Source organism: Trichosurus vulpecula, chromosome 5, assembly GCF_011100635.1.
Source record: "Trichosurus vulpecula isolate mTriVul1 chromosome 5, mTriVul1.pri, whole genome shotgun sequence".
NCBI classification, from domain to species: Eukaryota; Metazoa; Chordata; class Mammalia; order Diprotodontia; family Phalangeridae; genus Trichosurus; species Trichosurus vulpecula.
In genome coordinates, this window is record NC_050577.1 from 34990124 (window position 1) to 35016043 (window position 25920).

At 40.1% G+C, this 25920-nt stretch overlaps 1 protein-coding gene across 1 annotated transcript in view; it reads right to left on the reverse strand.

Annotated features, from left to right (window-relative positions):
* Positions 1-6097: 6097 nt before the first annotated feature.
* The window catches only part of KCNH8 (potassium voltage-gated channel subfamily H member 8), a 404012-nt gene continuing 384189 nt past the window's right edge, over positions 6098-25920 (reverse strand). The window contains exon 16 of the mRNA XM_036761371.1: positions 6098-6802. Within this exon, the coding sequence (XP_036617266.1) occupies positions 6098-6802 (705 nt within the window). The remainder of the gene's footprint in view (positions 6803-25920) is intronic.

Genomic DNA, 25920 nt, shown 5'->3' on the forward strand with positions numbered 1-25920 from the left:
AAAATACTTTACATATATTCCTATGTATTTGTATGTATCTCTGTTTCCATCTATCTCTGTCTCCTCTACCTCACTCCCTTTTTCTGTCACTCTCCCTCCCCTCTTCCATTCCTTTGTGCTCCCTCTCTCTCTTTCTTCTCTTCCTCTCTTTCTCTCTGTGAATCTCTCTTTGTCTCTTTCCCTCCCTTTTAATTGATCCTCACAATATTTTTATTATCCAGAGTTTGTCATCCAATGTATTGTGTTCTGCTAAACTTTCAGCATTTTTCATCTTGACAAGTGAACTATATTTTTTTTTGGGGGGGGAGTTGTGTGGAAACAACAGACCTGTACTTTTATATTTATATTATTAATGTAATCTTGCCAACCTTTCCAAAATTTTTAAATTTGACAGGCAAACTTTTTTTTTGCCGGGTGGGGGGAGGAGGAGATAGACCTGGGATTTCTTTATTCATATTATTTATTGTGATCCTGAAAGTTTTACAGCATTTTAAAATTTAGAGAACAAGCAGACTTTTTTTGGGGGTGGAAGTAGGGAACAGATCTGGGATTTCATTATTCTAATAAGCTCTCTGTCTTTACCAATGCAGATAGACATCCACTGTATATCTTATAGTCTTGGAGAATTGGGCACTGTGGGGCAACAAGAGCTTAGATGCGTTGCCCAGATCATGCAGTCAGTACCATATGTGTCAGAGATGGGACTAACTACAAGAGGCAATGTGCATTAGAAAAAATGCTCCTTCTGCAGTATGAGGACCAGAGTTCAAATATAACCTTTATCACTTAGTACTCAAGTAACCTTTGTAGGCCACTTAATTTCTTTGTGCTTCAGTTTCCTCATTTGTAAAATGGAGGGGTTGGACCAGATGGCCTCTAAGGTCCCTTCTAGCTCAAGCTCTTTGACCTTGTAATAAATGTCTGCATAGGTGAACAGTTGGGAAAATTTGTCAAGTATCTGACCTGTTCAAGAACACATTATGGCATATGAATGTAGTGGAATACTATTGCGGCATAATGATGAGAGAGGTAGTTGATTTTAGAGAAACTTCAGAAGACTTATATGAATTGAGGCAGAGTGAAATTAACAGCATCAGTAGAACTAAAAAAATGTAAAGCAGGACAGAATCAAGGTTATACCCTGGAGCCTTTGATTAGAGAACTCCTTTCTAGTCGTTTTTTGTCATTTAGTCGTTTTTAGTCATGTACAACTCTTCATGACCTCATTTGGGGTTTGTCTGCAAAGATACTAGGGTGTTTTGCCATTTCCTTCTCCATTTACAGATGAGGAAACTGAGGCAAACAGGCTTAAGTGACTTGACCAGGGTCACTTAGCTAGTAAGTGTCTGAGGTAAGGCTAATTCAGGTCTTCCTCACTCCAGGGCCAGTGCTCTATCCACTATGCCATCTGGCTTCCTTTCTAGTTGTTACTGACCCCCTAATGAATATTCGTGGGGCTGCTAGTTTGGCAAGTTCCAAATCTTACTGTATTATCATTGAAGCCTTTATTTTTCCATCTTAACAAGAAGTGTAGCATGTGAGGTTTTGTGAAAATCTCGCTTAAAAAATAACAAACAAACTAGAACACTGTGCCTAGGACATTCTCCTGACCTACCATATTAGTAAGCCTTTTAAAAATAGAAATGAGGTTGGTCTGGTATAATTGATGGCTTTTAGTGGTCACTACTTCCATTTCTAATTGATCATATGCCATCCTTTTTGAGGGAAAATATTTCACCTTTTTCTATTTTTGTTTTTGTGTCATCAGTGCTAAGTACATAGTAGACATGCTATGAGAGTTTGTTGCTAATATTGTGTTCTAGAATTTAGAAGACATAGAAAGCTCTATAGTTATGGTTTGTAGTTTGCAGACTCTATTTGCTTCTCTTTTTAAGCACTGGGATAGTATAATTTCTTTAGTTTTTTGTCAACTTTCCCATTTTGCAAGACTTTTTTTTTTAACCAATAATGGCTCACTTGTTCTCTCAGTATTTGAGGATATAGTCCAGGTCCACTAATCTGGGCAGAAAAATGTTGCCATATCATTTCCTGATTTATCCTGATTTCTGCTCCCTGCTAGCCATTTTTGTTCTGTTTTTCCAAGTTCAGAGACTATTCTCTTTGGTGAAGAGAGCTAACAAAATAAGAGTTGGGTATCCATTAAGATTATTCTGTCAATCACAAGCAGTTGTCCTCTTTCTTTGAACATCCTCTCACCTCCTCATGGCTTTAAAATACTCCACCACAGCTTTTTATTGTTTCTAGCATTCATCCCCACCTGTAGCCCATTCTAGGCTTCAGCATTTGCAAAGGAATTCCTAAAGGACTGTGTTACTTTTGTATTTATCCTCAGTTACTTTCTCTGCTTCAATCTTCTGGTGCCTTTTCAGTGTCTGAATTTGTCCATGAGTTCCCTGTGCTTCCATATCAGTCTCTTTAGGCAGCTCCACCCTTTCCTTCTTAGTGAGATGATTTATTCCTCTGTCTTCTGAATTTGATTCTCAAGAGCTTCCTCCTGCATTTGGGCTGAATTCCCCTGTAAAATATTAGTTTACTGTATCAACCAGTCATGTAATCATTAAGCACTTGTGAAGTACCTGTCATAAGTCAGGCACTATGCTAAGTGCTGGGGATACAAAGACAGAATCAAAATTGTTGCTCAAGGAACTTACATTCTTATGTGAGGAACAATATGTCTATAATAAATATATATGGGACATAGAATACAATCAAATAGAAGGTACTGTTGGGGGAAAGGCATTAGCAGTTAGGAAGACCAGAAAAAGATACTGGCAAGAGGAGTTATTTGAACTGAATCTTGAAGGAACCCCAAGATTCTTGGAGGATTGTAGATTAGAAGTAACCTCAGTGAAAATCTACTCCATCCCCTTTATTTTATAGCTCAGCACACTGAGGAACAAAGAGGTTAAGTGATTTGTCCCAGGTCACATAGGTCGTTGGTCCACCAGGATCTGAACATAGGTCTTCTGGAACCAAATCCAGCACTCTTTCTATCACTCTACTTGGAAGTGGGGAGAGAGCATCAAAGATTTGGGAGGCAGCCAGTCTGAAAGCAAAGAGGTGTGAGGTGGAATGTTGTGTGTGAGGAACAGCAAGTAAACCAGTATGGCTAGACCTCGTGGTCTAGGGCAAGAAGGGCAGTGATATAGAAGACTAGAACATTGTGATGGGATCAGGTTGTAAATAGCTTTAAATGACAAACAGAGGACTTCCTCTTTGATTCTAGAGGTGATTGGGTGCCATTGGTGCTTATTCATTTGGGGATTGACATGATGGAACTGTTCTTCAGGGTGCCATTGGTGTTTATTCATTTGGGGATTGACATGGTGGAATTGTTCTTCAGGGTGCCATTGGTGTTTATTCATTTGGGGATTGACATGGTGGAACTGTTCTTCAGGAAAGACATTCTGGCAGCTGAGTAGGGTTTTCTTGCTCTCTTCATTCTACTTTTTTTTTCTTGAAATGATCATTAAGCTATATAACAAACATATCTGCTGCTCTTTTTTTGACAGATAAAATGAAGATGTATTCATGGTTAAAGTTCCCATCATCACCATGATATCATTCTACACCACATTTGTGATTTTCATCTAATCTCTTCTTCTTATGGCATATCTCTAACAACATCATTTTTCTCTTTCCTTCTCTTCTTTTTTCCCTCCTCCTCTTCCTCCTCCTCTTTTACCTTCTTTCTTTGTCTTTTCCTTACACCTAGAGGATGTTGTAGGGTACTTTATCAATCTGGCTTTAGACTACCTTTTGGGACTTATTGCATATTCCTTTGAAACTTGCCTATTTGCTGTTGCCCAGATCCAGCACTCCATCTCCCTCCTCTGGCATTTTCACAGGCTGTTTCCCATGTTTGGAATACATTCCCTCCTCACCACTTGCTCTTAGAAGTCCCTCTTTCTTCCAAAGTCTATCTTAACTGTTGTCCCCTAAGGCAAGGGTTCCCAACTTTTTTTGTTCCCTATACCATTTGACTTCTAGCACAGTCTTTCTGAATCCTCTATTTAGTGATAAAGGAAAAAAAAACTCTAGAGTCCCATATACCATACATATGGGCATAACAAATAAAATGAGGTTAATTTCTGTAGGGTGCTATCACTATTTACCATCTATTCCCTGTAACAATTTATAAACATCAAATTCTCTAGGGGAATATAGGTGGTCCAGTTTGGCAGCCCCTGACATATGGGGACTTTTTGTTATTAGTGCTTACTCCCTTATCTCCTCTTCAAATTATTACGTATATTCTTTTCTGTTTAGATGCTATAACCTTCTAGTAGAATATAAGCTCCTTGAGGGCAGGTATTGTTTCATGGTTTATCTTTTAATGAATGATTGCTGGATTGGATGGTTAAATTAGCTAAAGGGAGGAATTGGGAAGTAAATTATTAAGATAATTATCTTAGACAAAATCATTTATCCAGTTATATGTCAAGGACATATGATTTATAATTATTTGGCCAAAAGAAGTGGGTTTTTTGGCGGGGGTGGGGAGGAGGGTGTGTGAGGTCCAGTAGAAATGGATCATGGATTGTCCTTGCAATGGTAATTATGTGGTTTTTTTTTACTGCTTTGGAAATTTTCCCTTTTCCTAGTTGTCTTAGGCAGGTTTAAGGATGAGGACCTATATAAGTTCTGAATGGTTCCCCAGGAGTCTTAGTTTGTGTTAAGTCACGGAATTTCCCTAGCCCTTCCTATCAGTGGTAGAGAATAATTTAAACAAGGCTGTGGGCTATGTGTTTGATATGGCAACTACACAGACCTCGGGCATTTAGGTGTAAGTCATCTTAACTAGAAGAACCTGGTACATTGATTGATACAAAATTTGCTTGGTCCTTAGATTCCTTTCCTTCTTGTGTACATACAAAAGAAAACAATTTAAACAGAAGGGCTTATAACATTGCTAGTTGGAGCAGCTGAATTTCCACTTTTCTATAAGATGTATGAAAGTATTTGAAGAGGGGCCAGATCCCTGGATTGGATGCTACTTGGCATGGGGGAATCTCTAATTTCACTCAGACAGGAAACACCCAAGTTTCTTTGGTTAAGTATAAAATTCCATCAGTCAATTTCCTTGTCAAATGTACCTTGAAATAGTCTTAATGGAATCACTAGCAAGGGCCCCTGTGCATAAAGAGGGTACCACATCACGCAGTTTCAAGGTTAATATATTTGACTTAACATTGTGACTGACATTCCATATTTTTATTTTATTAATAAAATATTACCCTATTTTCTTATTGGTATTCCACCAGTATGGTGATATATTTGTCCCAAACAGCATGCAGATAAAAGGGGATTCCTTCTTAAGCTACATCCTCTTAATAATAAATAATTTGCTCTACTATACACAACAGGAGGGCATTTCTGGTTAAAACAGCAAGCTTTTTTCTTTTTACCAAAATGAGAACAAAACATTAATCTCTTTATAAATATTTTAAATACATATTTCATACCAAGGATATAAAAATAGCCTTTTTTGATAAATAAAGGAGTTTCATTTACATGACAAATAGCGTGCAACAGCTAACCACTGGCCATCAACTCTATCTGGCTGATTGTCTGGATGGCATGCAGGGATAATTGTCTCTTTGCCTTCGAATAACAGAAAAAAATAGATCAGCAGGAGCCAGGAGCACCCGGAGCCTGACAGTGCTATGGATATTGTTCAGGAATGACAAACAGGCACTCAGGAAAAACCTTTGCTTCAAGCCACAAAAGGCTCCCACAACAAAAAGTGAGCCATAAAATTCTATTGTCCTGGACTTCCAGCTGCTGTGACCCCTTGGGGTGTTTGGACTGTTGCCGAAGTCTGTGGAACAGACCAATAGGTTAATACCAATAGAGAAAATGCTTTCCACATGCTTCTAGAATCTAGAAATTGTTTTCTATGGTATGTATGAGGTTACACCTTTTCCTACCCATTCGTTCTTTAATATTAGGTACCCCACATTGCTTCAGATCCATCATTGGCAGAGAAAAGGCAAACCAAAGCAGTCATGCAGCAATGAGGTTGAAATAGGGAGTCGCATCATATATGCTAAAGATCCCCTTTGCAGTCCAGTCATTATACATTGATGGCCTTGTTATCTTTCACGTCTGTTGTGCTCGTTACGACTTCCAGAGGGAAATCTTCTGAGGGTTTTATGGGAAGGGATGGCATGCCCTCACGGTCCCAAGAGCCAGGCAAGTTTTCCAGGCTGAGAGAACTGACTGCCCCTTGACTGAAACTACCTTCCTCAGATCTGCTGGGGAGCACGAGGTGCAAGGATGTCTCCGAGGAAGAGCATGCTGAAGATGAGAGAGTTGCTGAAATAGATTGGAGGGGGGTCAATGTGGTATCTGAATGGGGAGAAGTGCACCTTAGAAATTGCAAAGGACCCTCTCGGATGACCTGATAGTGGGACGGGGAATAGTCAAGGCCTGAACAACGATAAAGGTCATTGTCCAAAAGATTTTGCTCATTGGCTCCAGTTCTTTGGGGGCTGCTTCCGACAGAGGCACGCTCCATTTCCCAAATGCCAGGCATGCTGTTACCATGACAAAGGTGTGCTTTGGTGCAAGCAGTCTTGCCTGCTTGCTTGTGCATACAAGGTTGGTGAGCTGTCCAAGTCATTCTATTCTGTAAGCTCTCGATAGAAGGACACATGGATGCACTGTGAACTGAGCAAAACCCTGTAGGCTTTGGGGCCATTAATACATTTTCCAGAAGATTCATAATGTTCTTCATATCTTTGCTTAATTGTGAGACTTCTTGAGTTAAGTTCATTACCTGTAGTAAAGAAACAAAGGAAGAGAGGATAATTAGGCATGTGACATTGAAACTGCGCTTCCATAGTCAAGTCAATTCAAGTGGATCCATGGAAGTTACCTTCCCCTACTCTATATTTCTCCTGTATGGGCTGAGATTATAAATTTCTTGAGGGCAGGGACTGTTTTTTGCTCTTTCTTGGTATTCACAGAGCTTAGCACAGTGTTGGGCACATAGTAAGTGTTTAATTAATGCTTGCTGATTGATTGAAGGGTTGTTAATTCTGGCATCCCTCTAAGCACAGGATTAGGGAGCTGGGCTCTCCTTCTGAGCCAGCTCTGCAGTGGCTGTGGTATCCTTGGACCAAATGTGACCCATCCATTCATGACACAGTACCATTCAACAGCAAGCGTAAGCCTTAAAGCCAACACTGATGTATCTCGAGAGTTCTCTGAACCAGAGATGTCAGGGATTTAAGTAAAGCTGTCAGTGTCACTTGGGATCATGACGGGTACTTTAGATGCCTTCCTGTTCAGATGAGCTGTTCCAGAACCAGCTTGGCCTCAAATAGTGATGGCGGGGTTGGGGGCGGGATGTGATCAAAGTTATGTTTTTTTTGTTGACATCTTGTGGACCTGATTATAGTTCCATACTCTTGTGACAAAGATGTTATAATTTACTCTCACCATTTCAGAAATGAGTCTGCTTATCTATAGCAAGCATATCTTCTTCTATATACTCCATGACAAGAAATCTAATTTTCATATTTGTCAAAACCTGCCCAGAAGACATGTACATTGAACCTGATTAAATAAAGGGTGGGCACTGGCTATGTAACCTCACCTTGTTTTCAATTTCAGTTTTACAAGAAATTTGGCAAATATTTAAATGACAGAATATTATTTTAAAAAAGCAATTTGCATGATGTTAGGAACTAGTTAGTCAGTTAATAAGGAGCTACTATGACCATTGTATCCTCTCCACTGGAATCTTTCATTCATTTTGCAAGACTCATTACAATGATTGTTTTCAAGCTCACGCTGTTAATCAGATTGTTAACTCTTCAGAGAAAAGCCAGGAATATCGTGCTCAATTAGATGAACATGGACTAAGATTATCTTTCTATGTAAGATTTTTATTTCTCTTTAAATAAAAGGATCACTTGATAGATTTAAGCTGGAAAGGACCTTAAAGGTCACTCTGTCTACCCTTCTCCTCTTTAAGAACAAGAAACCTGAGGCCTTGGCTTGGTATCCAGATGGATCCAGATATAAATTGAATCATGAAATGGAACAGGTACCAAATGGAAATGTAGAAGACAAGAGTCTTTCATTGGCTAATTTTAACTTTTAAAAGTGAACTAGCTATACAGAATTCTAAACTTGTGGCATTGATAAAGCAGGTCAGGCTTTCATTTTACAAATGTTGAAATCTAAAGTCAAAGATTTTTCAAGTGTATAGCAACCTCTGATATAGTTGAAAGAACACTGGATTTGAGGACCTCTGACACCAACTCCAGCACGCTTTTTTGCTGTATTATACTGTGTGACCATGGGCAAGTCACAGTCACTTAACTACTTTGGGTAAAATGATGGGATTGCTGCTGGTGTGGCATAATGGAAAGGACACTATCTTTGGAGTTATAGGACTTGTATTCAAATCCTGCCTTCATTACTCAATATCTGTTTGACCTTGGACAAGTTATTTAATCTCCCCTAGTCCTAGTTTCCCCATCTGTAAAATGTGGAGGTTGGAGTAGATGGCCATTAAAATCCTTACCAGGACTAAGGCCAATCCAGTGTGATACTGAAAACCATGATATTAGAGACTAGTTCTATTGCACGGCCATTTTTGAAAGCAGGGGTGGGTAAGTGGTAAAGGGAATCGTAAAGGAGACGGAAGGATATATCATAGTGAGAGAGTGAGAACAAGAGAAAATAAAGAGAAGAAAGAAGAGGAGAAGGAGGTGAATAATAATAATAAGGAGAAGAAGAAGAAGAAAGAGAAAAGAAGAGGAGGAAGAGGAAAAGGAGGTGGATGAAGAGAAAGGAAAGGGAGAGAAAGAGAAGTTGTAATTATAGAGTCAGGAAAACTGTAGTGGTGGTCTAATGGGTAAGGGAGAGCTTGTAAAATGGAGGAAAAGAAAAAAAAACATTGCTAAGTGATGACAGTTATAAGCAGTCATGGTCTGCTGGTGCCAATAGCACTTCACATGCTGATATTATTCTGCTCCATCTCCCAAACTTTCAGCTAAGTTTACTGGAGAATTTTCCTTCTTGCTCCCCGCTCCCATGGGACATTTCTCTTATACTACCATGGAACCCATTTGTAAAATGGAATTTGCTATAGTGTATCTATTCCACATAATAAAGTGAACTTGCATTATATTAACATGGCAACTGGGGAGCCTATGCCCTTTGGGTGCTCTCTGACCCACTTGGAAGTTGTGTGGACATGCCTTCCACCCTCTCCACATGGTAGCATACAAATAGAGAGAAGATTGAGTTTTGGCAAAGGCAGGCAAATTTTGTAGCATGTACTGAGATCACCAAAGGACAGTGCCATGTGTAAATGGCAGACTAAAACATTTATTAAATATCCAGTAGGTAAATAGCATCTTCTGCAAACAAAGTCAAAGTCTGTCTACTGTAACACTCAGTGGAATATCTTGATAACATCCTTTTCTCAAAGGCCTATGAAAAAACCTACAACGGGGGAAAGCTAGAATCCAAAGAATTTTTGAGATCAACACATTTCAGTCTAGCTATATTCTTCCAACAAACTGGCTTAGTAAGAATACAATTTAACTTTTCTTGAGCATTTATTTAAAAATGTCAACTTTCACCTTAACAAGGTTAGACATATGATCCAATAGGTCATTTGGAGACATTGTGGAGTAAAAAATAAGGAGGCAGAGCTGGCGTCAGGAAAACTGGGGTTCAAATCCTGCTTCTGACACATATTGACTATGTGACTTTGGGTATCACTTAACCTCTCAGAGCTCTCTAAGACAGTAAGTTGCAGAACACTTGCTGATCTGTATTAGTAGAGGAAGCTTCTTTAGTGAGGAACTTCCTATACCAATGAAACCAGAGGGCCAGGGGAAAAATGACCTAATAGAAAACAGGATAATGGATATAGGGCTGGATAGTAGCTATGATTAGCCCAAGATTGCATAGCACATATCTGAGGTGGAATCTGAGCCATACTATTCCTGTTACCAACTTCAGCGCTCTATGCGCTATATATACTAAGGATCTCTGGTTTCATCAGTGTGGACACTCCTTCCATCAATTAGATGATTTTGCATGTATAGTTGCTATGGACAATCAATTCACCCCATTCTGGCCAGCCTTATCATGAGCTCCTAAGGTCATCTTGCATGGTTCTCAGGTAATAGAAACACATTTTGTTAGCAGTTCATTTTCAGAACCTTTGCAGGACCTGCTGGGCTTGCACTACACTGGATAGCACTTTGAGACTCCAGATTCATTCAGTCAGTCAATAAGTATTTATTAAGCACTTAATATGTACCTCAGACAAAGAGTTAAACACTAGGGATAAAAATGAAAAAAAAACTTTTTTCTTGACCTCAGGGAGCTCTAATTTTAATGGGGCAGACAAAATTTAACCAATGTACATACAAGATATACAAAGTGAGAAGGAGCTAGTAGTGGGGTGGGAGGAACATTGAGAAAGGCCAACTGTAGAAGGTAGGATTTGAGCTTAACCTTGAATGAATTCAGGGAAACCTCCAGGTCAAGATAAGAAGTGGATATTTTTTTTTGAGGGGAATGGAAAGCATATAACAATTATATGGCCACCAAACAACTATTTTGGGTCTTGACGTTTTAAAGACAGAAAAAAGAATGCTTTCATTTGAATGTAAACTAGTTAATTAATGTGAGCAACATGAAGTAATGAACCCAGTGAACAGGGATGCTTCCTTTCCCGTCAGTGGTTGTGAATGAAATTATTAGCTGGTAGATTACTGTCATTGTGCATGTGGGAAGACACCCCTGCCATTCACCTGAGTGATGTGAGGGGGAAATAACCTGCTTAAAGCAGGGCATGACTTCCCATTCCCTTCACCAAAACAAAACCATCCGTCAAAAGAAAAGAAGATTGCTCTAGAGGTTGGTACTTTTCCTCACATGAAAGAGACAACGTACTGGTTATCTCCTTAAAAAAGCATGCCTGTTATCAGGAATGAGGGCTCATTACTCTGATGGTGATAGGAAACCCTCTGAAAAATGGGTATGTCAGAGCAAGATTTAGCTTGGATCCTCCACTGTACTTTTGGGTTTCCTGTTGGAACTGTGAACACAGGGTACTTGAAGATAGGAATGACCTTGATATTCTTCACCAAATGAGAGCATTTATAAGAGGAGGAGAATGAAGTGCTTCTGACTCCACAGGGGATGCAAGACTTAGGGCTTCCTGTGTGTGTGGGAAGAAGACAGGTGCTCACTAAAGAGAATTATTACAGAACTTTGTGCACCCAAGGATCTAGTCACTAGATTTAGATAAGTTTTTCTTCAAATTTCAGGTGTAGAGTTAGTTCTGCTGATGAGAGGCTGCCTGGGATAGTAGACAGCAGTTGAATGTAGAGTCATGAAGACCCAATTCAGATTCTTCATATGTGACCTATGGGAAGAAACCTGACACCTTTGTGCTACTAGACAACTTTGTAAGTCTCTGACAAATTGCTGATCTGTAGTATTTCCCACATGGGGAGTTCTGGGAAAACTATGGGCTCTAAAGTAAGGGGACCTAGATTCAAATCCCACTTTTAATTCTTCTCATATGCTTGACCTTGAGTGAGGCATTTGACTTCCTAGGCCTCAGTTTCTTTAACTATAAAATAAAAGACTTGACCCAGATGGCCTCTGAGATCTCTTATGTCCATAAATCTATGCTCCTATGATTTTTTTGGATGTGAATTTAACTCATATTCATCTTAGAACTCAGTGGACTATAGATAAGCATTTTTAGAAAACTTTAATGGAAATGCATTGTAGACTGTTCTATCTTAATTATATGGTTAAATGATTTTCTTAGTTTAGGAACCATCTGATCTGGAACAACTTCCATTTTGAGGAGAGTCAGAATCTATAGCATTGAAATAATAGATCTAGATGAGTAGTTCTCAAAGTGTGGTCCAGAGACCTCTGCAGGTGCCCAAGCCTCTTTCAGGGCATCCACAGGGTCAAAACTATTCTTGTAATAATACAAAGATGTTTTGATTAGTAATACTTATTAATATGGTATTAACTACCATACTAATATGGTAAGTATTAGAAATAAAACTTAGTATTATTATGAAAATATTTGATCTCTAATACCATATTAGACATAAAACATTTTAGTATTATTATGAATATATTGACATACATATCAATAGATATAACCCATGTAAACAAAAACTCAGGAGTTCTTGGTAATTTTTGAGAGTGCAAAGGGGTCCTGAGGTCAAAAAGATTTAGAATTCTTGGTGTGGCTTGATGTTATAGAAATAATAGATATAGACGGACATAGAAATATCTATCTATTATATATATGCGTATATATGTATATAATAGATAGATAGATAAACGAATGATAGTGATAGTAATGATATGATGAGCAAAGTTAAATAATCTAACCCAAGCCTTCACCAGTTATGCTGTTTTTTAACTCACATTTAAAGGGTTTCTGGCCTTGAAAAGTTTTTTGGCTTTAATTTTATTGTAGCTCATAACTTAAGTACAAACCTGTAGGGGAAAAATTACCTGAAGAATATGATATTTTTGATTCTCTAACAGGCAACTCTTTGTTCTGAGTCAACACAATATGGGCAGGTATTACAGCTGTTAAAACTTAATACATAAATTTGCTTCTACCCAACCCATGAGTATTCCCTGAGTTGCCAAGAAAAGGTGTAATTTCCCCAGTTAAGAATCCATCTCTTTCATTGTGCTTCCTGCATAATTACAGACATCCATCTCATCTAACCCAAGAGTTCTGTTAGTCTTCATTCTTCCCATTGCTTTGTCACTTGTCCTGGCACAATCTTGATTTCCTTTGGTATTTCTACTTCCCCGGGAAATTGTTTTTCCTACCTGCTCACCTCCATCTCTCATAACTCCGTTATGAGAACCAAGTGACACATTCAGTTCAGTTAGTTGATTTTACGAGCTAAGAGTTGGCAATCACGTCCTCTATCTGCCTGTGATTTTGGCCCTCAGTTGTACGTGGGACCATCCAATGATGTCTGATTGAAAAGTTCAGTGGAAGGACAACAGCATTACCTCACAAATTTATTCTTTGGTTGAAATGGGGTCACCTGACTAACTTAAAAATATCAAGGATAATACCTCATAAAGAGGAGCTATATTCAAGTAATTTTTCTACCAAACTTACTCTCTGTACAAGGGAGGGGAAGGAAACAACACTATTAAGAATCCATCCAGGTACTGTGCTAAATGCTTTACAAATATTAATTATCTGGGGCAGCTAGGTGGTGCAGTGAGTAGAGCACTGGCCCTGGAATCAGGAGGACCTGAGTTTGACACACTTACTAGCTGTGTGACCTTGCACAAGTCACTTGACCCCAATTGCTCTGCCTCCCCCCTCCAAAAAACCACCAAATTTTAATTATCTCATTTGATCCTCTTAACAGCCCTGTGATGTAGGTGCTATTACTATGTTCATTTTACAGTTGAGGAAACTGAGAGAGACAAAGTTAAATTACCTTTGGGACATGCAGCCAGTAAGTGTCTGAGACTGCCTTTGAACTCAAGTCTCCTTAACTTTAGGCCCACTGCTCTGTCCATTGCACGACCTAGATAGGATTGGCCTGTGTCGCTTTTCTTTCAATGGAAGAAGCAATGACATCATGGCTAGGCTTAGGCTCTGACAATAACACATATCCAACTTATTCTGAGATGTAAAACCCATAGGAAAGTACACATGCAATTTGCTAAGTTTTGTTGATTGTATCTCCAAACATATCTCACATCTACCCTTCCTATTCATATTGTCCTTTAGGTACTCAGCACTTCTCGTCTTGATTTTTGTGATAATCTCCAAAATTGGCCTCCAATTATTCTTCTACAGAGCTGCCAAAATGATTTTTCTAAAATGTAGATCTATGTTGCTTCCTTACTCAAAAATCTTCAGGGGTCCCATGTCACCTCGTGGATCAAATTAAAAATCTTCAGACTGGTATTTGAAGTTCTCAACAAGCAGGCTTTCACTGATTTTTTTCATTATTTAATTTTACTCCTCTGCTTGAACTCATTAATCCCATAAAAATGAGTGGCTGACTGTTTCCCATAAATGACATTACATCTCCTCTCTCCATGCCTTTTATGCAGGTAGGTCTTCCCAAGTCTAGAATATTCTCTCCCCTTATCTCTGCCTCTTAGAATCCCTACCTTCCTTAAATCAAGGTGCAGAAGTTATCTTTTATGCAGGTAGGTCTTCCCAAGTCTAGAATATTCTCTCCCCTTATCTCTGCCTCTTAGAATCCCTACCTTCCTTAAATCAAGGTGCAGAAGTTATCTTTTCACGAGTCCTTTGCTATTGGCCCCTTGTTATAAATGCTCTCTCCCTCATTATCTTGCTTTGTGTCATTCATTTGTATTTCTTCATGCATTTGTTCTTTCCCAAAAAGAACGTAACCACCCTGAGGCCAGGAACTGTTCTGTTTTTGTCATTTTATTCCAACTGTCTGGCATACTACCTTACCTCTGGTAGGCATATAGTGAATGCTTATTAAATTGAACTGAATTTACTAGAAGGCCAAAGTATTTGGAGGGTCTTTCTAGCTACTCATTTGATGATGTCTGTTCCATTGCAAACATTATCCAGGGCACATAAGAAGAAGCTAAGAGGTACAGTGCGTAGAGGCAGTAGGCCTGAGTTCAAATCCCATCTCAGACACTTCCTAGCTGTGTGACCCTGGGCAAATTACTTAACCTTTGTCTGCCTCCATTTCCTTATCTGTAAAATGGTGAAAGTAATAATATCTCTATTATTGTGTTATTGTGAAGATACAATGAAATAACATTTATAAAGTACTTTGTAAACAATGAAGTTCTACATACTATTTATTATTATCATGAGTTAAACTAATCAGAAGGTTCCTTCCGCTTGACTTTGACTAATGTTTTGTGCTTATGAGACTTGATATTTGATGGGTGGAAGAGTTAGGTTTCATACTCTCTTTTATACCCTGTGATACTGGTTATTCAGCTGTTTTTCAGTCATGTCTGACTTTCTGTGACCCCTTTGGAGTTTTTTTGGCAAGGATACTAGAATGGTTTGCCATTTTCTTCTCCAGCTCATTTTACAGATGGGGAAAGTGAGGCCAACAGAATTTAGAGACTTGTCCAGGGTCACACAGCCAGGAAGTGTCTGAGGCCAGATTTGAACCTAGCAGTCTTTCTGACTCCTGGCCCAGCAAGCTATCCACTGTGTCACCGAGATGCCCTGTTTGAGATCTGGAAGTGGATATTACCCTAGGTCTTGATTCGATTAATTTCTGGAAGTATGTGGGCAGGAATCACCCAGGATGGGAAGACATGGGATAGTTTGCTTGTGATTGGAACCAATGAGATCATGGAAACATGCAAGGCCCTGTTACCATGTAAATTTTTTATTTTTTCCTACTAAGACTGTCTCCCTCATGGTCTTGTCAAGTCATGTGAGGAGAAGAAAGTTGTGATTTTCCTCAAGGAAGCAGATGGGGAAGCATCTGTTGACATAATCATCATAGTTCGAAAAGTTCTTGACCCGTGGCACAGTTTTTGTGAAACATTGCTCGCATTTCCTTGCTGGAGACAATTTGCCTCAATTCAGTGGTACTAATTACAGAGGCTGGAGTCCCCCCTCCTGCCATGGACACTCACGCATTTCACAGGCTCTGATTCAGGTAATTAAGTGGTCTTTCATTCCAGCTTTTGTGGTGGTATGAAGTTAGCAGGAAATTCAGAAAAGTTCATTCAAACTCAATAAGCTGGCCAAGCCACAAAGACTATAGGAATAATTCCATCTTTATGTCTCTTGATTCACAAAGCATTCACTAAACAAATGCACATCCTTTATCCGCTGGCTAAAGCAATAATCATCCTTCTGTGCTTGTGTAAATTTCTTCTGAATAAAGATCTCAAACATTTCTTTTCAAAAAAGTCAGTCTATGGGCAGCTGGAGACACCAGAACCCAGGCAGTGGAAATGGGAGCCCTGGGGTCACACAAGAATAAAACACAGGCCTCTCTATGTTTCCAGGTGCAGCCAGTGCCTCAGAACCACAGGATTTTTATTGCTGAAAAGAGACCTTGAGATGATGAAGGCAGCTCCCCAACTTTGCAGATGAAGAAACAAGTCCAGAGAAAAGCAGTGATTTGAGAGTCAAGAAAAAGTAGGTTAAAGAGTCCTGACCTTGAATTGGGAGATTCCTGAGGCTGAAGGCAAGTCCTAAAATCTACTAACTTTATGTGTGGTCGTTTGCAGGTACTATCCTTCTCCAAGCCTCAGTTTCCTGCTTGCTTTGCTTACATTCTGGGGTTGTTGTGAGGAAAAGTCACCAACCAAGTCAACAAGGGATTATTAAGCACTGTGCTAATCACTGGGGATACAAAAAAGGCCAAAGGCAGCCCCTGCCTCCCAGAAGCCCAGAATCTGAAGGGGGAGACAATAGGTAAACTACGTAAAAACCAATGTATGTGGCTAAATTGTGATTTAATCTCAGAGGGAAGGCACTAGCATTAAGGGGGAGGAGGAAAGGTCTCTAGCAGAGGGTGGAAATTTAGCTGAGTTTTGAAGGAAGCCAGGGAAGCCAGGAGCTGGAGATGAGAAGGGAAAGCATTCCATCCATGGAGAACATACAGCCAGCAAAATGCACAGCCAAGAGATGGATGGCCTTCTGCAAGCAACGGCAAGGAGGCCATTGTGACTGGATTCTGTAGTATATGGAGGGGAATACAATGCAAGAAGAATGGAGAGGTAGCAAGGGCCCAGCTTATAAATGGCTTTAAAGGCAAACAAAGATTTTATATTTGATCCTAGAACTAGTACGGAGTCACTGGAATTTATTGAGTGTATGTGTGTGTATGTGTGTGTGTGTGTGTGTGTGTGTGTGTGAGAGAGAGAGAGAGAGAGAGAGACAGAGAGACAGAGAGAGAGAGAGACAGATAGACAGAGGGATACAGAGAGACACAGAGAGAGAGACAGACACAGAGAGAGAGTGTGTGTGTTACAGACAGAGACATATATAGAGAGAAACAGAGAGAGAAACAGAGAGAGAGTGTATGTGTGTGAAAGAGACAGAGAGAGAAGGGGAGAGAGAGAGAGAGAGAGAGACAGAGACAGAAAGACAGAGAGAGAGTAAGAAAGGAGGGAGAGAGGGAGGGAGGGAGAAGGAGAGATCCCTTCTTAACTTCCCCATTGCTGTCAAGGGCACTGTCCCTCTCCCAGTCTCTCAGGCTCATAACATAGGTGCCATCCTTGCCTCCTCACTCCCTCTTAGCCCACACATCCAATATGTTGCCAAGTTCCTTTAATTCTCCATTCCCAACGCTTCTCGTACTCAGCACCTTCCCTCCTCTGCCATGGCCTCCACCCTGGTGCAGGCCCTCCTCACCTCATACTTGGACTCTTAGGCTTTTAATTCTTCTCCCTGCCTCAGGTCTCTCCCCATCTTTTCTTCAGTTGTCAAAGTGACCTTCCTGAAGTGCAGGTTGAACCATGTTACCTCTTATAAACCCCAGTGCTTTGTATTTACAGGTAAAGATCAAATATCAAGTTCTCTGTTTGGCTTTGAAAACTCGTAATAGCCTGGCCTCTTCCTGCCTTTCTTTCTTCTCACACCTTACTCCCTTCTGTGTACTCTGCAGTCTAGTCTGGCCTCCATGTTGTTCCTCACAAAACCCTACACCTTCTGATTCCCTGTATTTTCATTGGCTCCTCCACATTCATAGAATGCTCTCCCTCCTCATCTCATGGTTTTCCTGGCTTCCTTCAAGTCAGGGCTAAAATCCCACCTTCTGCGAGAAGACTTTCCTGTTCCCCCATAATACTATCAACTTCCCAGTCAGATTATTTCCAATTTCTCCTGTGTATAACGTGTTTGTACAAGTTGCTTGTATGTTGTCTCCTCCATTTGATTGTAAACTCCTTGAAGTAAAAGTCTTGTTGTCTTTATATCCCTAGTGCTTAGCATAGTGCCTAGAGCATAGTAGGCACTTAATACATAATCATTGACTTGACCTGACCTATTCTAGGAAGCCAAGTGGAGGATGGAATGGAGGCCCGGGAGACATTGGGATAGTCCAGGCATGAGGTGATGAGGGTTTATACTGAGATGGTGGCAATGTCAGAGGAGAGTAGGGGGCTCATATGAGAGAATTTGGGAGAGTAGACTGGATGGGACTTGGCAACAGATTGGATGGGTCAAAGGACAAGTGAGAGTGAGCAGCTGAGCACCACATCTAGCAAGAGGGCTTTGTCAGCCTTTATCTTTGCCAGTCTTCATGAAGTGGCAATATGCCTTAGTGTTACAGTACTTCCCAAGGTTACACAATGAGACAGCGCCTCTTAAATTCAGTAAGAACAGGATTCAAGTAATAGCATTACCAATACAAAATGGCCAGTTATAGCCCTTGAAGGTTATTACTTGGAGGCTTATAGTGAATTCTGCAAACTTAGACCGTTATGGACAGCTTCATTACATTTTAGTTGGCTTGTTATAAGGCATTATTTATCATTTTTCTGGCTGCTTTACTTATCTGTTTTCGGGTCTCCTCTGATAGAACTAAAAGGCCAAAAGAGCCTCACAGCCTTCAGCCAAGGTCCCGTTGAAAGATTCTGCCCTCTCCAGATAGCAGCCTCCTAAACCACTGATTCACCAGGGAGTAGATATCAGGGTAGAGAGGGGCTTCCTTTAAAGATCCGTCTCTCTCCAGTTCCATCTTTTCCTCTCCTCCATCCCAAACAGTAACAGATACTGTTGATGACAACATGGACTGAGGGGCTACATCCAAGCATAGGAAATGGTAGAGCTGCAATTCCAGAAGCAAAGCCAGGGGCTGTTGAGGTCACCATCAGTGCCCCCAGAGCTGAGAAATGCTTAGTTTCCTCTCCCAAAAGCAGCCCTGTGAAGAAACTCTTTTGTATGTAGACATTCACAGGGATCCAGCATCTATGGTCCAGATCTTGAACAGCATTGAGTGAAGTAGATGGCCTGAAAAGCAGCAGGAGCCTGGTATAATACTCATGGAAGTATCCTTATAGCCTGGCATCATGGGGATTCCACTTTGGATAGGTAAACTTATTGACCATTCCTGTCATACACCCAGAAATCCCCAGACAGTTGCCACCTTGCTTCTGTTGGGGATGTAGGTAGCCTGAGTAATTTTTTAATTTTGGAAAAAAATCTTTCCTGTCTGATTCTAGTCTCTGTCTGTGGATAGCCTAACTTTTGGAAGCTCCACTTTATATGTGGTAAATCAATCCTACCTCTGACACAAATGGTCTGTTGGACCTGGTACAAGCCCTTTAAACTCTGAGTCATCTAGTCAACTCTTTAAGACTATAAGCTGCAAAGGAAGTGCCAACATGCATTGGTGGATGGTGTTTCCTCTTTTAGAAATTCCTTATGCAGGTGAAATCCCAGATTTAGATTATAAGCAATATTTTTCTCCTATATCATCCCCAGAAATCACATTGGATGGAGTCAGGAAGAGCTGTAGCTTCTGACACATACTAGCTGTACGACCCTGGGCTAGTCACTTACTCTCATGGGGGTACCCAGCAACTTTCCCACACTATAATCCATAGAAAAGGTGCTGATCTGCATTGATAAAGGGCCCCCTCTATGTTTGCAGATGTGACTAGCACCTCCTATCAGTTCCCTAAGCTGATGAAATCATGGTTAGGGTTGGTTCAAACTAGCCCCAAGGATATACTAGAAATGATGGGTGAAGGATGGCTTGTTCTGGGAGGGGGGCAAAGCTGTAAAAGGGAAAAATCAATGGTTTGGAACCATAAGAACTGAATTCTAATTGCTGCTCTGCTACCTACTACCTGTGTGACCTTGGGCAAGTCACTTTATTTTTGGAGGATTCTCTGAGTTCTACATCTGGAAAATGAAGAGTTGGACTAGATGACCTCTAAGTCCTCTTCCAGCTTTAGAGATGATGAATAGAAGTAATAATCCCTCTCAACTTCATGAAACAGAAAGCATTCATGATAAAAAAAACCTAAGGCAGCCACAAATTTGAACACCGACACCTCTCACTGACTGCCAATATAGAGAAAAAAAAACAAAAAGAGGAAAGGAAAAGTGGGAAATGGAGGAAAGGCTCTACTAATGAACACTAACATATGCTGATTAATGTGAGGCTCCCTTTTATCCTACTGAGGTTCTGAGGCATAAGATGGGCAAATGAGATCCATAATCCAGCTGAGAATATGTATTATGGAGACCAGAAATTGGCATAAGCACAGAGACAGGAGTTTGAGAAGTCAAGGAAATGAATTAGGGATGAATTGCTAAGGATTATTACACAGTATGTAGTTACCAATCATGAAGTTTTGTGGCTAAAAAAAAGCTTCGTGACAATCAGAAAATTACCAGTGGTTTTTCAAAAATCTTCCTTTGTAAGTCTTACAAACACCAAAGGTATTTGTCAATGTCATAGAGAATATGTAGGACAGTGTACCAATGAAAGGGGGAATTTCCTATATGTGGAATTTTCTCAGCTGTTCTTATTTATGGAGGACATTGTCCTGCTTGCGTGCAGTCCCCAAAGCAAACCTCCTCAATGAGATCCATAATCACTTAACAGAGTTTAGCCTAGGAATCTATGCAGGAAAACCAAATGGATGAAAAATATCTATTGTCCAGACCGTGACAGGTAGTTGGACAGAGAACACGTAGTACCCATGATCCATCTAGACTTCTTGAGGACCTGTTCATCTCTTGACACAACAGTTAGTAGAGAGTTATTTGAATTTCACTGGATATTTTTTCCTAAGCTGGTCTGAACATGTGGATATGCCCTAATTCGCTATGTGCTAGAGTGAGAGGCAACAAAAAGAAAATAATTTCCAATTTACAACACTTGTAAATATTCAATCTCAATTCTATAAACATTTATTAAGCATAAATTATGTTCAAGTTGCTTAATCTCTTAGTATTCCCGGGCAACTCTCTAAGCCTATAAGTTATGTAAGAGTCAGAGACTTGCTTCTGTGAAGTATGTTTCCATACTGGGAGTTCCCTATATGATTCAAATCACAAGTTTCAACTCCAGAGTCTTTCTCCTTTCTAAAAAAAGGGCAAAGCATTATGCTAAGAGCTAAGGATGTGAGGACAAAAATGAAAGAGACACTAATAACTGGAGGGGATGAGAGGAAATCAGGAAAGTCACAGAGGAGGGGGTGTCTGAGGTGAGACTTGAAGGAATACAACACATCCGAAATGTGGAACTGAGGAGAGAGTTCATTCTAAGCATGAGAATAATAGCTCATACAATTACCCAGAGGCGAGAGACAGAGGAGCAAGTTTGGGGAATGGCTGGTAGTACAGTTGGGCTGGAATGTAGGATTCATGAAGGGAAATGGTATAAAACAAAGTCAGAAAGATAGATTGGAGCCAGATCTGGTGGGGCCTCAAATAAGAAGTCAAGGAGCTTAATTTTATATTAAAAGGGGACTTCTAAACATCTTTTACCTTTTTAAAAAGTCCCTATACTGTTTAGTAATGTTCTGATGTCATGTGGAAGTTGTCTTTACAGTCTTAGTAGTTTGCTGGTTTGCCAAATATCCTTGATGGTATTGAGAAGGATATTCATGGAATGAGACCTCACTTCCACAATCAGTCAATAAACATTTATTAAGCACCTACTATATACCAACCATTGTGCAAACTAAGCATTGAAGATAGAAGGAAAGGCAAAGGATCATCCGTGCCCTTGAGAAGCTCATGATCTAATGGGGAAAGATAACATGTAAGCAACTATGCGCAAACAAACATTTATAGGATGAATTAGAAATAACCAACAGTGAGATAGCCTTACAATGACGAAGGATTGGGAAAGGCTTCCAGTCAAAGGTGGGATTTTATCTGGGATTTAAAGGAAGCCAGGGAAGCCAGAAGGTAGAAATGATGATGAAGAACATGGATGGGGATGATGATGAGGATGGAGACAGCCAGTGAAAATTTCTAGAGTCTGGAGATGGAGTATCTTGTTTGAAGATCAGCAAGGGGGACAATGTCACTGGATCACACAGTACATGGGATGAGAGGCATGCAAAGACTGGAAAGTTTTTTGGGGGGGGCGGGTTAAGTGATGAAGAACTTTGAACTTCAAAGAGAAAATTTTATATTTTACCCTAAAGGTGATAGGGAGCCAGTAGAGTTTATTGAGTAAGGGGTGCCATAGTTGGACCTGCCTACACTTTAGGGAAATCATTTTGGTAGCTGGTTTATGAACCTAAGTACCACAAATGTGGAATGAACAGCAACTGAACATACATGTAAAAGTTACAAGCAAATAAACGGGATCTGAAAGTTGGTAAATTATGTCTTCCTAATCCCAAATCAGTCACCTTTGGTCTTCATTTTCAGTTTGATGAAGGAAGTTTCAGGGCAGCAGAAGCAGACTGGAGAAGATTGCAATATCTACATGTCCTAGAAATCCCAAGACTCCCATTTAATGACTTGTAAATCATGAAAGTTCACCCATTTTACAGATTAAGTGAGAGGTTACGTCTAATGAGACAACCTGTGCAACAAATTTCCATAGGATCAGAGGTGTAGAGCTAGAAGAGCCTCAGAAGCCATCTAGCCCAATTGCCTTATTTTACAGATAAGGAAACTCAGAACATGAGAAGTTCATGATTTTACCTAGCTCCCACAGGTAGTAAGTAAGCCTCAGAGGAAGCACTGAACCCAGGCTCCCTGACTCCAGAGTCAGTATTCTTTCTGCTGTACTTGGCAGGCATAGTTTTAGCTTTATATGACTTACTGACTCAAGTATTTTTTTCCTGGATCCTGGCATAATGCTTGTCATATGGAAGGTACTTAGGTTGAGTTGAATTAATTTTTTTTATTCAAAACGTTGGCTTATATTTCTCTCCAGCTTCTCTTCAGAAATGAGCTATAAAACCAGAAGCATGCAGAACCCTTCAGAAAGTCAGCCAGTGATTGAAGACTAACCTTGATTAGTCTTGTTTTGTCTGTTCTACTCAACAGGCTCCATTGTCCTATCTAAATGAATTCAACACACCCACACCCACTCCCTTTCCCAGGTGTCTCCTAGACAACACACACAAAGACTTCATCTTGCTGTTCTCCTCTGCCAGGCAGCAGTTTTTGCTAACTGGGCACTACACACTACATAAAACGCTGGCATGGTGGGCATCCTTGAACTATCTTTTGAGCAAAATGTGCTGGGCAAGGTCTTACCATATCAATTTGTGGATACCAGACTGAACAAAGATGGCTTCTTATTTTAACACTTTAGAAGCATAGCTACTGGTTAATTTATTGTCTCAAAGGAAAATAAGGATAGGGAAAGGACTTGTGATTTCCTCAACACAGGGAACTTCCAGATGAGGAAATTGCTTCTATTAATGTAGAATGATACTTCCTCTGTAACTTATAGTCTTTGAGAGTTGCCTAGAGCACTCAGAAGTTAAATGACTTACCCATGGTGTGCCATTGGTAGGAACTGAAGTTAGTTCTTTCAGACTTTAAGGACGGCTATCCACCCATTATGCTGTACTATCTCTCAAAGAGAAAAAATAAGGATGGAAAACAAAAGGAAGCTCTTGAGGTTATATCATCAAATATGAACTTCTTTCTTTTTGAGTCTTGAGGGCCATGTAAAGTGAGTTGTAGTTGAATAAGCATGAGAACTAGATTTAGAGACAGCAGACCTACGGGGAATATATCCCAGCTTTGCTACTTCCTAGCTATGTGACTCCGGGTTTCAGTGTTTTTGTTTGTAAAATGAGGTGGTTGGGCTAGACTTTGGGGGTAGGAAATCTTCGGCCTTGAGGACACTCGTGGTCTTCTAAGTCCTTGGTTGTGGCCTCTTGACTGATTTCAAGTTTTACAGGACAAATCCTTTTATTAAGGAGATTTTTTCTGTGAAGTTTGGATTCAGTCAAAAGGGTTGCACCTGAGGACTTGCAGGGCCACACGTGGCCTTGAGTCTGCAGGTTCTCCACCCCTGGTAGATTAAAGATTTTTGGCCTCTTTTGTTTCCTGTACCTCTTTGGCAGTCTGGTGAAGCCCATGCTCCCCTTTTCTTAATTATGTCTTTAAATACATGAAATAAGATGCAAAGAAAATCAATTACATGGAAATACAGTTATCAAAAATATGCAACATCTAAGTTCAAGGACCCCAGGTTAAAAAATAGCTAGATTCGATGATCTGGATCTTTCCTACTCTAACTTTATGAATGATGCAATCTAGGAAAAGGGCAAGGAAATAAAGTGATTATTGTTCTTAACTCTGAAGGACAATGAATAATCTTTTGTTGTAGCCTGTCATGTAGGCATACAATTTTTCTTGTAAATGAAAGAATTCAGTACTGACTGCATTTAGTGGCGAAATGGGTCTGTTTACTGTGTCTCCCAGAGCTAATTTATAGGTGAGGCCATCGAGGTCCAGGGAAGCCAAGTGATTATTCATTTAACAAACATTTATTAAGTACTGATGGCAAGATGGTGGCCTGGGTGAACAGTTGGATGGGACATGAAGTCTGTTCTGGTGATTGGGGGCCTGCTATGTAGCAGAATAATAGACTCATATTTAGAGCTGGAAGGGACCTCAGAGGCCATCTAGTCCAACTACTTCACCTTATGGATAAAGAGGAGATTTGCCCAAGGTTACAAACCTACAAAGCATTAGAAGTGGGATTTAAAGGCAACCAGAGTTGGTATTTTTTCCCCTATACACTGTCACCAATTTATGGGGTCTTCTACTACTACCACCACCACCACCACAACTACTACTACTTACCACAACCACCACTACTACTACCACCACTGCTGCTAACTACCACTACTGCTACCACCACCACTACCACCACCACCACCACCACCACTACTAATACTACCACTCTACCACTATAGTTACTACTGCAACAACTACTACCTGACTACCATTACTACTACTGTCACTGATAATAAGTAACATCAATACAACACTGTAAGATTTGTAAAGCACTTTACAAATTTTATCTCATTTGAGCCTCACAATAATCCTGAGAAGTAGGTTACATTATGATCCCCTGTTGCAGTTGAGGAAACTAAGGCAGACTGAGTTTAAGTGATTTCCTCAGGGTCTGAGGCTGGATTTGAATTTCAGGATTGCTGACTCTAGGTACGGTGCTCTACCCACTGCACCACCTAGCTCCTTCTGATTTTATGGTGGATTTAAAAGTTGTATCTCCATGAGGCATACAATTTTTGTTCTCATCCAGTTGCACACTGTTTGCCTCTATGATAAAGTGAAGACACAGACAGAGAGAGCCAAATCATTTTCAATTGACCCCAGTGTTTTTTTTCTAGTTGAACTATTTCATGTAGAGTATAGACCATTCTGGAAGCAATGAGTTCCACCCTGTTAGGTATAACCGCCGCCCCCCGCCCCCTGACACTGAGCTACTGTATACCCAGAAGTGTGTTCCATTATGAGTTTCCATGACTATCCCTCCAAAGGGACCACCCTGGAGTTGCAACATTACTTACTCCTTTGTAAGCAATGGAAATGACATTACAAGTGTTGTTAATGGTAGCAGCTGCTATGCATCTTTCTAGAGGCACTTAACTGTGACTGTGGGTTATTATGAGTATTTATTTCTCTTCTCTTGCTTTTCCCATATTTAGCCAGTTGATTATGAAATCTACATATCAACAGAGAATTGCCTTTTTTTTTTTGCATAGCTCAAGAATTTTCAGCATATGAGTTTTCCTATTAGAGCTTCCATGTTCTTCAGAAAACTTTTCAATGGACAGATATCCTGTATTTTCCTAATCTTGAAGGCTATGTGTACCTGAGGATTTCTAAATAGTTCAGAGGAAGATCACCTTGTTCTCAGGTACCATTAGTGGATCTCCATTGCCTCTAGGATAAAC